Source organism: Eublepharis macularius, chromosome 1, assembly GCF_028583425.1.
Source record: "Eublepharis macularius isolate TG4126 chromosome 1, MPM_Emac_v1.0, whole genome shotgun sequence".
Taxonomy (NCBI): Eukaryota; Metazoa; Chordata; class Lepidosauria; order Squamata; family Eublepharidae; genus Eublepharis; species Eublepharis macularius.
Window position 1 is genome coordinate 174,649,464 of NC_072790.1, and position 14,491 is coordinate 174,663,954.

A 14,491-nucleotide genomic window follows, 5' to 3' on the forward strand; every position below is an offset into this window, starting at 1 on the left:
AAAAGGAAATACTTCTTTACGCAACAAGAGATTAAGGTGTGGAAATCACTGCCAGAGGATGTAGTGACAGCCACAGGCATAGACAGCTACAAAAGGGGATTAGACAGAGTCATGAAGGAGAAGTCTATCAGTGGCTCCTAACCATTGTGACTAAAGAGCACCTCCACATCCAGAGGCTGGAACCTCTGAATACCAGCACCAGGAGACAACTGCAGGGGAAGGCCTTAACCTCTATGGCTTGTAGTTGGCCATCCATAGCAACTGGTTGGTCACTGTGTGGGACATGATGCTAAATTAGATGGACCCCTAGTCCGATCCAACAGGGATCTTCTGTTCTTGTGCTCTGCCAGCAGCACCTCCATCTTTCAATCAAGATGGAGCTGGTGAAAGGCGCTAGTGGTGTGCACCGGGAAAAAAAATCCAGGTAATCCAGGTCTGGATTTCAGAGATTAAAAAAAAAATGAGATCACTGAAATCCAGGTCAGATCCTCTTATCCAAGTTAGAGAATCACAGATTTAACTAGCCATTATTCTCCACAGGGGAAAATGTCCAGGGGAGGGGATGGGGGGCATTTTTAAGCAATCTCCACAAAATTTGCAAGGAACCTACTCCTGACTATCCACTAAAGACCTGCTGAATTTCAGACAGATTGGACCCTGGGGTCCAATTATATGGGTCCCTGAACAAGCTGCCCCCCCCCCCAGCCACACTCCATTGTTTCCTATGGAAGAAACATTTCCAAGGCTATTCCTGGATCCAATTCGGAGTTCTGGCATGTGATCTGCTTAACTGGTTGCCAAACCCAGATCACATACCTTTAAAAGGCACCATTGCATAAACTGGAACCTCACAATGGCTGAAGTAATTCATTTAAAGTAAATGGCCAAGGGAACCATGGCCCCCAGGACCAGGTATTTGCCAATGCCCAGAGGCCAACAGAGAATCCACCACCAACCAGAGTTGCTTTGGGTGGAAGATTATCCTAGAGGGCCCTGCAGTGTCACAAAGGTCTCTGAAGCAATATCCCATTTCTCGCTTGGAGGGGCAGCAAAGCACAGCACTTACATGAGAGAGTCATGCCCTGCTGCTGCCCCCCAATGCTTCTCTTAAAAAATTGGAGGTTGCCCTTGATGCCTCAATGATCTCTGAGGTGTTTCTGCAGTAAAGTCCTATTTGCTGCTGGAAATGGCACCTAGAAGAAAAGCAGAGCACAATTCCTCCATGCTCTTTAAGACCTGATGAAACCAGAGAGACTAAATGGAGCACAAAAGAGTTGTGCTCTGTGCAGTCCACATTCTTCACAGTAGACTATGGGAGATAGTTCTAGAGGCCACTGTGGCAATTTCTGTGGAAGCAGTGCCAAGAGAGAGAATTGAGAATGTTTGCATTGAAGGCCATAAGCAATGCTAAGCAGGTCTCAGAACTAACTCTCATATTATTCCATGGGGCTTGCTTGCTGGAAAGTGTCCTTAGGATTGCAGCCACAGAAACATCACACCACTCCCTCCTTCAGTGTGTACTAGTCATGAAGAAACAATATGCTTACTGGGGAAGAAACGCTAGATGGTATCTTTCTCAGGTCTCCCTAAAAACCTAGAGCCCTTTGTGACATTATGTCAAAGAAATTAGCTTGATAACCATTTGTTTTTCCAGAATTCAGTCGGTTTACAGAACATAACATATATTTAGATTACAGGATTCACATGCTGGCACTAAAGTGTATAACCACTAATATTCGGATTCCACAAGCTGTTTTTGAAACACATAGTCCTTTTGGCAGTCTCAAGATTCCTTTCTTCCACAGCTTCTCACTTGCTCCCTCCTTTCTGGTAACAGTTAATCCTCTCTCCACTTCTGTCAAGACCTGTCAATTTCCCCCACTTTTCTACTGTCCGATACTAAACTTACCCATTTCATTAGGAAACTTGATACTTTAATATTCCAACCTAACATAAACTTATTAGTGGGTTTATATGGTGGTATTGTTAACTCTATTAATATGAAGATGACGATTAAAAACAGCATGTAAAGCAAAACAGGAGACACAGGCCTCAACCTCGGGCATAATCCAACCAAGCAACAAACTATATAATACACTCAACACATGGGCATGGGACTAGACTCTCAGTGAAACATACATCAGGGGGGATCACCTTTAAAAGTGACTGTTCATTCAGTGCTGTGAGGGGAGAGTGGGAGCTTCTGCCCCCTCTACTTCACTTTCGCCAGCATAAAGAGGGGGTCTTTTTGCTCCTTTTCTCTGGTTCTATGTGCCCTAGGAAGGACATGTGGAGCCAGAGAAAAGGGGCAAAAAGCCCAATCATTACCCTTTCCGCTGATGTAAGCTGCTGGAGCTGGAAGCTTCTTCTCCCCCCTCACAGCACTCCCTCACAGCACTGAGTGAACAGTAACTTTTTAAGGTTAGTTCCCCTGACGTACGGCTCACTGCAAGTCCAGTCGTGCACCTGTGACCTGACACATTTTAGGCATATAATGTGTTGATTCCTTAAGAGACTAGTCCCACCAGGGATGGGAAGGAGAGGAAGAAAGCTGGTGTGGGGGGATCAGCTAGAGAAATGTCTGGTAAAATAAAGTTCTTTTGTAAAAAATCAGGCATTTCTCATTTAAACAGACAAACAGAAGTGGTAAGTACTGTGAAATTCTGAATCTGAATAATTTTGTAAAGACATGGAAAAATAAAGCTTAGTTTTAGCTCTACTCAGCAACAAGATTTCAATGCCGACGTAATAATAGGACATTTACAACTCTGTTTCTCGCCCATGTCTGTCTTGTTAATCCTGAAGTACAAATAAGGTCACTACCCCTTTCTTCCAAGCATATTATAAAAGGGGTTAGGGATAATAATAAAACAAGGAATTGACCTAATAAATATGACGTTCTGTAGCATAGTAGCTTGGCATTTAATACACCAATGACCTAAATGTAAAACTGCATACTGATATTAGCCATTGTCATTTCTGCTTTGGTACAAATTGTGGGTTTAGAAGTCCCTGTCCTGGGGTCCTATTTCTGCTGTCTTTTCAGCCTGTCAGGCTTCTTTGATAAATCATGAAGCTTCATAGCAGTTTTTCAGACCTTTCCATTTCCTATCTCCCTCTCTCTCTCTCTCTCTTTTACCAGCAGCTCTTCTGACTGATGTTTAAACTCTGGAAGTTTAATTGTTCAGGGCAGGCTTCTGTGACCCTAGGCAGGAGTTTTAAAGGCTGAGCCCAGCTCTGGAGTTGCTGTGGGTCACCTGTCTGTGAAGAGGGGAAAGGGAAGATTTCTCTTCATATTACCTGCCTGCCACACACCACAGCACAGAAGCAAGACTCTGTAGCTATTAATAGGGCACTCTGAGAATCAACAGGGCACACAGACTAGGAAGTGAACTACTAGCAAAGGCAGAGCTAAGCAAATGTAAATTCCAAATCTCAGTCTGAGATCTGGTCCAGATTATGGATATGCATAATCTTAGGGATACACATTTGTTTCATTTTGTGGGTTCCCCCCCCCCTTGTAACTTGCATACAGATACAAGAAGAAAACAACAATTCAGACTTGCAGAGCTGACACACAATCTTTTGCCATACCAGGAAAGCTTGGAGGTAAACACATTACATACACTGCTGGATCTTCAGATATACATAAGGAGTTTACTTGGTCATGCCTAAAATTGGGGGGTGATATGGTGAATGTTTATTTTTAAACCAGAAGGCAGGACATTGGGAGGTGAAACTAAAGTCTTCTTGTTTCTACGCCTTGCTTGAGTGCTATTTTTTCAGCATTTTTCTCCCAGCCTGGCTGACTTCTGATATTGGGTTTTGGTTGGGAAAAAATGCTAAAAGCTAAACTGCTGATTTTAACATTACTGCAGCATACAATGAAACCATCACTAGCATGCATGTGGAAAGTGCAAAGGTGCCAAACCTCTTGCCTTTCTGGGAGGAGCAACAAAACAGCAAGGTAAGGTCAAAGTGATGGAGAGCAGGGCTTTTTTTCAGCGGGAACGTGGTGGAACGGCGTTCTGGCACCTCTTGAAAATACTTGACAATAGGGCATGAAAATAATATTATTTCAAAGAATCCTGTGTGTTTCTTCCTCATTTCCCTCTTGAGAGTTCCACCACCGATTTTCCCAGAAAAAAACCCCTGATGGACAGGATTCCTCTTTGACATAGGAAGGTTCAGAGAGCCTCCCCGCAAAAAACGAAACAAAACCCTGCCTTCTTTCTATTCCTCCATTCCAATCACTTTCACCTCCCAGTTGATACTATTTTTTGCACACAGTTGCAGGGCAGAACACACAAACTCTCACTGGTGAGATCACAACCACCTCCTCTTCCTATCACATAACTTATTTCATATGACTTCCTGACACATGTTGCAGCTCAGAAGATCTCAAATTGCTGTCTAGTTTTACAGATGGTTTCCAGGTCTGGACACCCCAGTATGGTTACACAAGGGACACATAAGTACCACATTATATCAGAAACCAGCAGATCAGCAAACATATCTATATGCCTTGAGCCACCACCCCAACCGCATCAAGCAACCCATTGTGCATAGCCAAGCCCTACACTATAGCTGCATCTGCTCCAACCCCTCAGACAGAGATACTCGAAGGATCTGCAACAGGCATTTTTGCAACTATAGTATTCCTCTGACATGGTGAGAAAGATTATTAGAAAGGCCAGAATGAGACCCAGGGACAGCTAGCTACAAGACAAGCGCAAAGAAAATAACAACAGAACACCACTGGTGGTCACCTACAGCTCACAACTCAAGCCAGTTCAGCACATTATTAATGACCTACAAAACCCAAGCTGGATCGTCACACTTTCCTCACACAGGCCCCATGGGCTCGACCTTTTCTTGCTTACAGACAGCCTGCTAACCTAAAGCAACTACTCCCCTGTAATGATAAACTTAACAGTAACATGGACCCTGGTACCAAGGCCTGCAACAAACCAAGATGCCAACCTTGCTGTCATATAGATCCTAGAAACATCATCAGTAGACCCAGCTGATTACAGCATCAGCCATACCATCTCAGGTTCATACTCCTGCTCACCCTCTAATGTGATTTATGCCATCACGTGTCAGCAATGCCCTTCCATCCTCTACATTGGACAAACTGGCTAGTCCCTTCAACAAAGAATTAATGGACATAAGACTGACATCAGAAACCACAACATTAAAAAAACGGTGGGGGGACATTTTAATCTTCCAGGATATTCAGTTGCTGACCTAAAAGTAGCAGTTATCGTGCAGAGGAATTTCAAAGGGAGATTAGAAAGACTGCTGAATTGCAACTGATAGTGAAGTTCAAGATAATGCCTCCACCTGGATTGAATCAAGACCTAGGCTTCTGTCTCATTACCAATACTGATTTCTCCACACCTACTACCCCTTTGCATATCCCACCTAATCCAATCATGCCTGCTATTGTCATTCACTGCCATTTGGCATCTGAAATCACTCTACTGTCCAAGACATAAGGACCGATTCTAGCTGTATCTGCAGAAGTGAACAGTGACTCATGAAAGCTTATACCCGACCACAAATTTTGTTAGTCTTATAAGTGCTACTGAACTCTTGCTCTTTTCTACAACTACAGACAGACTAACATGGCTATTCATCTTGACCTAACACAATATAATAGATCAAGTAATCACTCAACTCCACAATTATCTAAATATTCTTAAGGTACGGTGCATTTAGGGTTGCCAGGTCCCCTTATCCTCTTGGCAGAAGAGGCGGATTTGAGCTCACCTTTTGTCATGTTCGAGAAGTGATGTCATCATGCAGGCCCAGGAGTGAGCCCAAAAGGCCTGTTTCTCCAGTCTCCCCTCTGCCAGCCAGGTAAGTGGTAGTGGGGAGAGGATGGGAGTTGGAGATCCCCCAGGGGATCTTGGATCCCTCAGCATTTTTATACTGTAGATATACTCCCTGAGCTATAAATATTTATGAAAAGTATAAATCTTGTGAAATAGATTTTCAGAGTAATCTTTAATTTGTAGACTTGCTTTTATCACCCTTAATAAGAAATAAAGCAAAATAAAACATGCCTAATTCTATCATAAATACAATAACTTTAAAATTATTTCACTGATGCACATAACATAAATATATAAAAATAAATTTCAGGAGCAGAATCATTGCTACTTCATTCCAACATCATTACCGAGATGTATTGTCGAAGGCTTTCACGGCCGGAGAACAATGGTTGTTGTGGGTTTTCCGGGCTGTATTGCCGTGGTCTTGGCATTGTAGTTCCTGACGTTTCGCCAGCAGCTGTGGCTGGCATCTTCAGAGGTGTAGCACCAAAAGACAGAGATCTGAGAGACACTGAGAGATCTCTGTCTTTTGGTGCTACACCTCTGAAGATGCCAGCCACAGCTGCTGGCGAAACGTCAGGAACTACAATGCCATGTATGATGTATGATAAAGTAAAAGCGGACAATGTATGATAAAGTAAAATGTATGATACAATGTATGATACAATGTATGATAAAGTAAAAGCGGACTCGATGTTCTTACATCATTATATCCGGAGAAGCCTATTCACAACTTGGAAGAAGTACAGAAATTACCTACAAGATGGAATCCCCTCATGGGTGGTTCCATATGAAGTAATAGATCCGAGAACTGTCAATAATGAACAACAGTGTTTAACATACAAGGAGATAACCCGAATGGAATTTTCTAAACCTAAAATAAAGACGCAGGACGAGTTGTCTCCAAGTTATGATTGGTTTCAGTACAGACAGATTAGAGATCTTTATAATTCGGACTGTTTGAAGGGAGGGATAAGAATGGAGAATTCGGAATTAGAACAGGCACTTCTACAAGAGGATAAAAAGGAAATCTCTAAGGTATATAAAGTGCTATTGAAATGGTATACTGAAGATGAAACAGTCAAAGTGCAAATGGTGAAGTGGGGTATAAACTTTAATAAGGAAATAACAATGGAGGCGTGGGAATACTTGTGGAAGAATACAGTGAAGATCACGACATGCACCAATATTAAAGAGAATGTCTATAAAATGATTTATCGTTGGTATATGACACCAAAGAAAATTGCATTAGGGAATTTGAACATGTCTAATAAATGCTGGAAATGTAAAAAGCACGAAGGATCGTTGTACCATATGTGGTGGACTTGTGAGGTAGCTAGGCAGTACTGGGGGGAAATAATAAGAGTGATAAGTGAGATTTTACAATTTCAAGTTAATAAGAACCCAGAACTCCTGCTACTGAACTTGGGAATGGAGGACATTCCAGCACAACACAGGACATTGCTATTTTACATGACAGCAGCGGCTAGACTTTTGTACACGCAAAAGTGGAAAGTGCAAGAAGTGCCAACTATCGAGGACTGGATTTATAAATTGCTGTACATGGCGGAAATGGACAAAAAGACAAGGAAACTGAGAGACCTTGATCCAGGACAGTTTAACACGGATTGGGAGAAGCTGAAACAATATTTAGTGAAGAAATGGGAGGTGGGAGGAGAACTGTGGCAGTTTGAAAATTACTGAAATACAATAAAAGTAGAGGGAGGTGACTTTACCGGGGGGTGGAGAGGTAAATGAGAATTTCTAAGCAATTATTTTATTAGACTATTATATATAGCATTAAGTATTATAGGTGTTATTATAAGAATTATAATAACAGAATTATAATGATAGAATAACTAATTATAAGGATAGAAACTAATTAATTTCATTTCTGGCAATAATTGTATAATGGAGATAATTTTATAATTGCAATGAATGAACTTAAGTAAGGTGGGGAAATATATATTAAGGTATAGATCATGTATTAAATTGATTGAACTGGTTTGGAGGTATATATGGGTCAAATTGGTTGACTATTTTTGGTGGATAGTTGCATAATGGAAGAATAATATAATTATATAATTAAAACAGTATGAAGATAAGATATGTAGAAAAAGTAATATACAGAATATAAGTTAAATTGGTTGACTTATATTGAATATACTGTTTATAGAAGTATCTAAAATTATGCTAAATGAGGATAAATTGTTTGTCCCATATTGAAGATGAAATTATAAGATAGAGTATAGAGTATCAAAATTAGCCAAATGATTATTATCAAAAGAAAATATGCCAAGAATGTATTATTTAGTTATGTATTATTTAGTTGTTAAAGTAAGTAGGAAGACAGAAGGAGCACTGTGTTATATAGATAAGCTTAGAAGAAAGTGAAAGTTTACGTTTGATAGATAGAATAAATTTAAAATGAGTAAGGGGAAAAGGGACAAGGGGTTGGAAAACTGTTGGAAGTCAACAAAAGGGGGGGAAAGGGAGGGGGTTAGAATTGGAAAAATTAAAGGAAATTGATTGTAATGTATAATTCAATGATATCTAATCCAATAAAAAAATTAAAAAAAAAAAGGAACTACAATGCCAAGACCACGGCAATACAGCCCGGAAAACCCACAACAACCATCATTACCGAGAGCTGGGTCATAAGGTTATGTGCCTTACAGTGGAATCCTAAGCAGAGTTACTCCAGTCTAAGTCCTTTGAATTCAATGGGGTTAGACTGGAGTAACTCTGCTTAGGACTGCACTGCTAGATTTTGAGTTCTTTGAGAACAGAGATAGATAACAATAACATTTCTGAAATTGCTCCAAGTCTATAGGCTTGGATGGGCTATAAACATAATAGATAATAATCATTCCAAACTTGCTGACCTTCAGTAGGATTTAAACTTCCAGATGGTATTGTCCTTATGAAGGCTTTCCATACAGCAAGTTTCAGTGTTCCTACTGTTGTTGCCTGTCTTGATTTGGCTCCCTGATAAGTGGGTTGGATAATGGGAAGGGGAATGTGTCCAGGATTCACAGTATCAATCATTTGATGGGACTAAATGTACTCATAGTTCAAATCTGCAGGCTGTTTCTGACCATACTTTTCTCAGCCAGCCTCGCTAGAGTAGTCCATAATGATTTCTGTATTTGAAGGTAAGTATGACAGTGCATATCCAATGTACACCCCCCCCAAACCATAACACACCAACTAAAAATGAGCAAACTATATATGCATGTAGTTCTTGTTATATCATATGGACACTTTGGATCATAACAGCATAATCCAGGAAGAATTCCAATTGAGGAAAAATTAAAAGTTTACTCATAGGTTACTTCCCTAGTGATAGTGGAGGGCTTCTAAATTCCCCAGTCATGATTCCCCCAGTCATTTGGAGGACTTTAAAATGTATAAATCTGGACACATGCTTCTGGGTCCAAGTGCAGTTGAGTTCTGGCACAAATTAAATATTGCCAGAACTCTCTTCTGAACCAAGTTGATCTTTCAGGGTTAAGTTCCTGGCTTCATTTTTCCTTACAGAACTGTAGAATTTCTGCTTTGCTGGGTGTATGATCAAACAGTATATGCAGGAATTCCAGAGAAACCTATACACTGCTTGTCAGCAGCACTGCTGCCATTTATCCTAATAACAGTGTAATAAGTGGTTCCAACAGCTGAGATTCTCATTCTGATAGACTTCCAGGCTCCATGCAGCTGATAGGATTGATGGGAACCATTTCTCATTATTTCCTGGCTCTACTAATTTTCAGAAGGTCACTTTAACCCTGAAATCCTCTTCACACTGCATGACAATGACCCTGAGAAGGCAGCAGCAAATACTTTGTCTTACGTAATTTGTACAAAAATAAAAGCAATAATTTTCACTTACATGGAAAGGTGGACTTTCCACCTTTCGTATTTCAAAAGGTTTCAAAACATACAGAATAGAAGGTATGAAGAACTTCTCATTTTGCACAGAGCAGAACAAGCTACCCTTTGTCTTGACCAAGGTTCTTAGGGCTAATCGATGATAATACATCTGTGGCTTAGTATTTTTTGTTTTTCTAGGCAATTTTGTTTTGCCTAGTCTAAAAGAGCACATGATGGCTGACCATACATATTGAGTACAATTATGTAAGCCTTCAAGACAAGAACTATGAGCACATCCACACACACATCACAATGTGTAAGACAAAACGTTATTTCATGGTCATTAGGGCCAGAGATGCTTTTGTCTCAGCCCCTTTGAAATTATATGAGGCACAAGGCACTGATTTCCTGAGGTAGTCAATTGTCTATCTATGTAAGATGGCTAGGAGAGCTGTCCAGTGATGACCCATGCCCTGCACTTAGCTCAGCCCTGTGAATGGCCCCAAAGCTGGAACATGTGGAGGAGGGTCTGACATAACCTGAGACAGCCCTGGCTCCATGCTTACCTCAGCAAATCCAACCTTTATCATGGGCCTGGACCTCAGCCCAAGAGAACAAAAGATGACAGTTGCCAGGGCTGCAAAGACTTGCAGCCTCCCGGGGAGTCAGAAGGTTGGCAGGAAGGAAAGGAAGTCAGTAGCAGAGACTTCTCAGCAATGGTGGGCCTGCAAGCACCCTGCTTAAACCCACTTTCCAGGATAATCAACTGGCCAGGGAAGGGGATTGGGAGAACCAGAGGAAGAGATGTACTGGAGGCACCCCATAAATGGTGGGCCTCCAAAACAGGCCAAGGAGTATGTTAAATGCTGCATGATGACAGAGAGAGTAAGAGTAGGAGACCCAGGAAGAGAGAGGAATAAGATGTTGCAATCTCCTCTTCTTCCCCTTCTGGGAATCTCGAGGTCAATCCAACAAAATGGTAGAAGGTTGGTCATCGGGTCAGACAAAGGGGGAACATCACAACAACATAAAAGTGGCTCTCTGCCTCCTCTATGTAGCCTTTTGCCACATGCTGTTGCCCAACTACTTTCCCTAGGGAAAACATGGGAATAGCTGGATGTTTCTTGGCCAGGCAGGTATTTTGTGTGTCTTCTATGATTGGCTTCTGGGAGGACCTTTTTTGCAAATATTTCATGTTGCTGCAAGAGGACTTGGGATAATTAGTGCCAGGAGTGGTTAGGACATAACTGGAATAGGAGGCATTGCTTAATATATGTAGTGAAGCACCTTGAGACATCATGCAATGATGGGGGAGGGGTGTATTCTTCTAAAGAACATCATTCATTCATAGAGTGAGAAGGAATGCTGTGGATGCTGAGCAGCATCAACGAAGCCCTTAGTTGTCTGTATAGTACATTGAAGTGGTGTGGTGGAGGGAGGAGATGAAGCTGGGCCCCTCTCTGTACTGTTAATGTGCAGATGAGGATAAACAAAATTTGCAAATAAATTAATGACTGTGTTTGCCGCCAGAGAGGTGTTGCCAATATACAACATGAAAGGACACCTAGTGCAGTCCATCATTAAATACTGTATGATACTTGATGAGCCATTTAAAAAAACAAATAAAACCCAAGCTTTCATTGTCTTGTGTCTTTATTTGGGGACAGTGCTGGAGACAATCTGTGTTCTTCATGGGTGGTCTCTGTGTCAAGGGAAGACAAAGGAAGACAAGGGAAGTTTGACTCTTTGATTCATGGAAGAGATGCTATTGGTTCTGATCGCCAAAGAAAGGAAACATTTTGTTCCTTGTGTTCCCTCAGGCTCAAAGACATAAGAAAGCATAGCCAAGCCAAGGATGTATGGCTATGACCCACCTGACCCAGATAATCTCAGTGAACCAAAGTTTCCTGTTTCTTTTTCTGTTCAGTTCAAGAACATTTGGACTAAAGAAACAACTGGGCACTGGGAATCACACTGGCAGGCACCATGGTTGCTTCTGAGCATCCATTAGGGATCACTGCTCTAGGAAGTAGAGAATATAATAGAGTACTATTAAGTAGAGTCAGGACGGCTCTTTTATTCTGTTAGCCATAGTATAAACTGTGCTTACAGACCCTTCCTTTCAATAAAACACCATGGGACCCAATTGTGCCATAACATTTCATCAGTAATGTTAGAAGAAAACCTGTATTATTGTTTTAGTACCTGTAGTCTGACCTACATAAAAGTTGCCTCATACTGATTGACGTTATGTCTATCTACTCAAGTTGTATCTACACTACTGGCAGCAGCTAACCAAAGTATGAGGTACAGCCAGCTAAAGTAATTTTTTTTAAATTTAAAGCAGAGATATTTAGGATTGAACTTGAGACTTTCAATATGCAAAGTGTAAACTATGGATTGTCTTCTTTCTTTTATCTCCCTCCCCTGCTTCCTATTCCACTGTTTGCCTTTTGTTACAAGTGACAGCCCAATTGACAACACATGTTTATTATTTTACAATTCAAAGTTAGGGCATGAGGAGGATTGACGGGGTAACTAATTTTGTGAATGTTCCAATATGTATTGATGTTGTAGCTTGCCTTGTATTGGAAATAATTTTAAATGTGGGTCAAACGTGACGGTGGTAAATGGCAATTTCTCATCATACTAGAAAAGGTCAGATTGTGATGGATTCCCAATAAAATACTTGTGTAAGCTGGGACAATATGAAGCATGTTCACCCTCTCAGTAACAAAAAGACAATATGAAGCATGCTCACCCTCTCAGTAACAAAAAGACAGCTACCAGGAGGAAGAAGAAAGAACAGAACTTCTTACTCAGCTGCAGAAATGGAGCAGTTTCATTTGTAATGGCTAGGTCAATAATACACAGATCAGCATAGATCAGGGCTTTTTTTAAAAAAGAATTATTTCATGTACCAAGAGGACTGTAAGCATTGCAAATTCAGTCATATACTATAACCTTCTCTCTGTTACCTTCTCGTCAATGGCTATCCTTTATTTCTTGCCTTCTATGACTAGTGTGTCAGAAGGAAGCCAAAAGTGCAACCTGTTCAACCAAAACATCTTCCACACCTATCATTTCTCTTCTGAGAGGATAAATGCCACACTTACCTGTAAATGAGAACTTCATCATCAGAGCAGTTATACTGTAGTTGGTACATTTTAACTCTTGGGGCTGACTTGCTCACCGTCCATTTGACCAAAGCTGAGGTAGTTGTTACCTCAGAGACCAAGACAGCCCTTTCTGGTGGCCCCTTAGTCTCTCCTCGATTAGATTTGCTGGAACTAGTGATGTCAGAAAGTCTTGATTTGGGTGGGGCTGCTCGGCCTGTACCATTGCTGAGATGAGGAAGTTGGACAATTGACAACTCAATCGTTGCTGTAGACTCCCCGGCAGCATTGGCTGCTATGCAAGTGAATGTTCCATAATCCTTGGATGTTGTGATCAGGATCTCTAAGGTTCCATTGTCATAGACAGCTGTCCTTGAAGAATTCCCAATAAGCCGGTCATCAGGAGCCACCCAGTGAATGACTGGAGATGGATCTCCAATGGCTTTGCATTTTAAAGTGGCTGTTTGTCCTTCTAAAACTAGCAATTTGTGAGTATGCTGGGTAATCAGAGGGGGCTCACAAACAAACTCCTCTTCTCTGACATACCAAAAGTACCTCCCTTTTAAACCTGGAGGAGAAGCGCAAGTTTCCATGTCATCATCTCTGTCAAGACGTCGTAGCCATAGCAACTCACAATTACAATGCAAAGGGTTTCCTCCAAAGCTTAGAGACAGAGGTGGGGAAAATGGGGTTGAGGTTAGTGGTGATATTTGGGACCTGGCAAATATGGGGTCAGGAGGCAATTTCTGAAGTCTGTTAGAAGTTAGATCTAACCTTGCCAGTTTTTGAAGGTCTGCAAAAGTCCCCTCTGTAATATAATCTATCAAATTGTGGTCTAAACTAATCTGATGTAAATTTACCATCTTCCTTATAGATTCCCAAGGGATGCTTCTGAGGTTATTGTAGGAAAGATCCAGATCTTCCAAAGTGAGCAAGAAGTCTTCAAAAGCTTCATCTGAAATAAAGCTCAGCTGGTTGTTGTTTAGAATCAAGTGCTGAAGGTTGATCAGGCCTCTCAAAATATCCTCCCCAATGCTGGGCAACCTGTTACTGTCCAAGTGTAAAGACCGCAGACTTTCTAAATCAGCAAAAGCATAGGACTGTATATAACTAATAGTATTCCTAGACAATGTGAGGTCAACAAGGCCAGTCATGTTGGCAAAGTCCTGTCTACTAATGTTAATAATGAAGTTGCCTCCAAGTCGTAGTTCAACAGTCCTCCTGTCTATGTCTGGTGGTACAAAAAGAAGTCCTTTGGAGGGGCAAAGAGTCCCTAATGATTCAGACAGATTCTGACAGACACAATATTTTGGACAAGCATTGACCACAACAGCCACTCCAAACACCAGGATGCTGCAGAGCAGTTTTTCCATGGTAAATCACACAACTGGACCTGCAAGAATATGAAAAAAGTCGTATCAGTCAAGTATTTCCAGTCATGTCTTTTAAACAAACAACACCTCTATTAAAAACAAAAGTACAGCAATAGTTTCTACTCCATTCATATCTGAGGTTTCTGCTTCACTAATAGATGCCAAATACATTCACATAGGTGCAGCAACATGCACTGTTACTCTTAGACATTTTCAGATGATGTTGCTGGTGATTTGAGAATGAAAAAGGATGAGAATTGTTGCTCATTGCAAGCTTGTCTTTTCATGTGTA

At 41.1% G+C, this 14,491-nt stretch overlaps 1 protein-coding gene across 1 annotated transcript in view; it reads right to left on the minus strand.

The window, feature by feature from the left end:
- The window catches only part of LRFN2 (leucine rich repeat and fibronectin type III domain containing 2), a 131,349-nt gene extending 117,150 nt beyond the window's left edge, over nt 1–14,199 (minus strand). The window contains exon 1 of the mRNA XM_054989144.1: nt 12,827–14,199. Within this exon, the coding sequence (XP_054845119.1) occupies nt 12,827–14,199 (1,373 nt within the window). The remainder of the gene's footprint in view (nt 1–12,826) is intronic.
- Between the last annotated feature and the right edge of the window lie 292 nt (nt 14,200–14,491).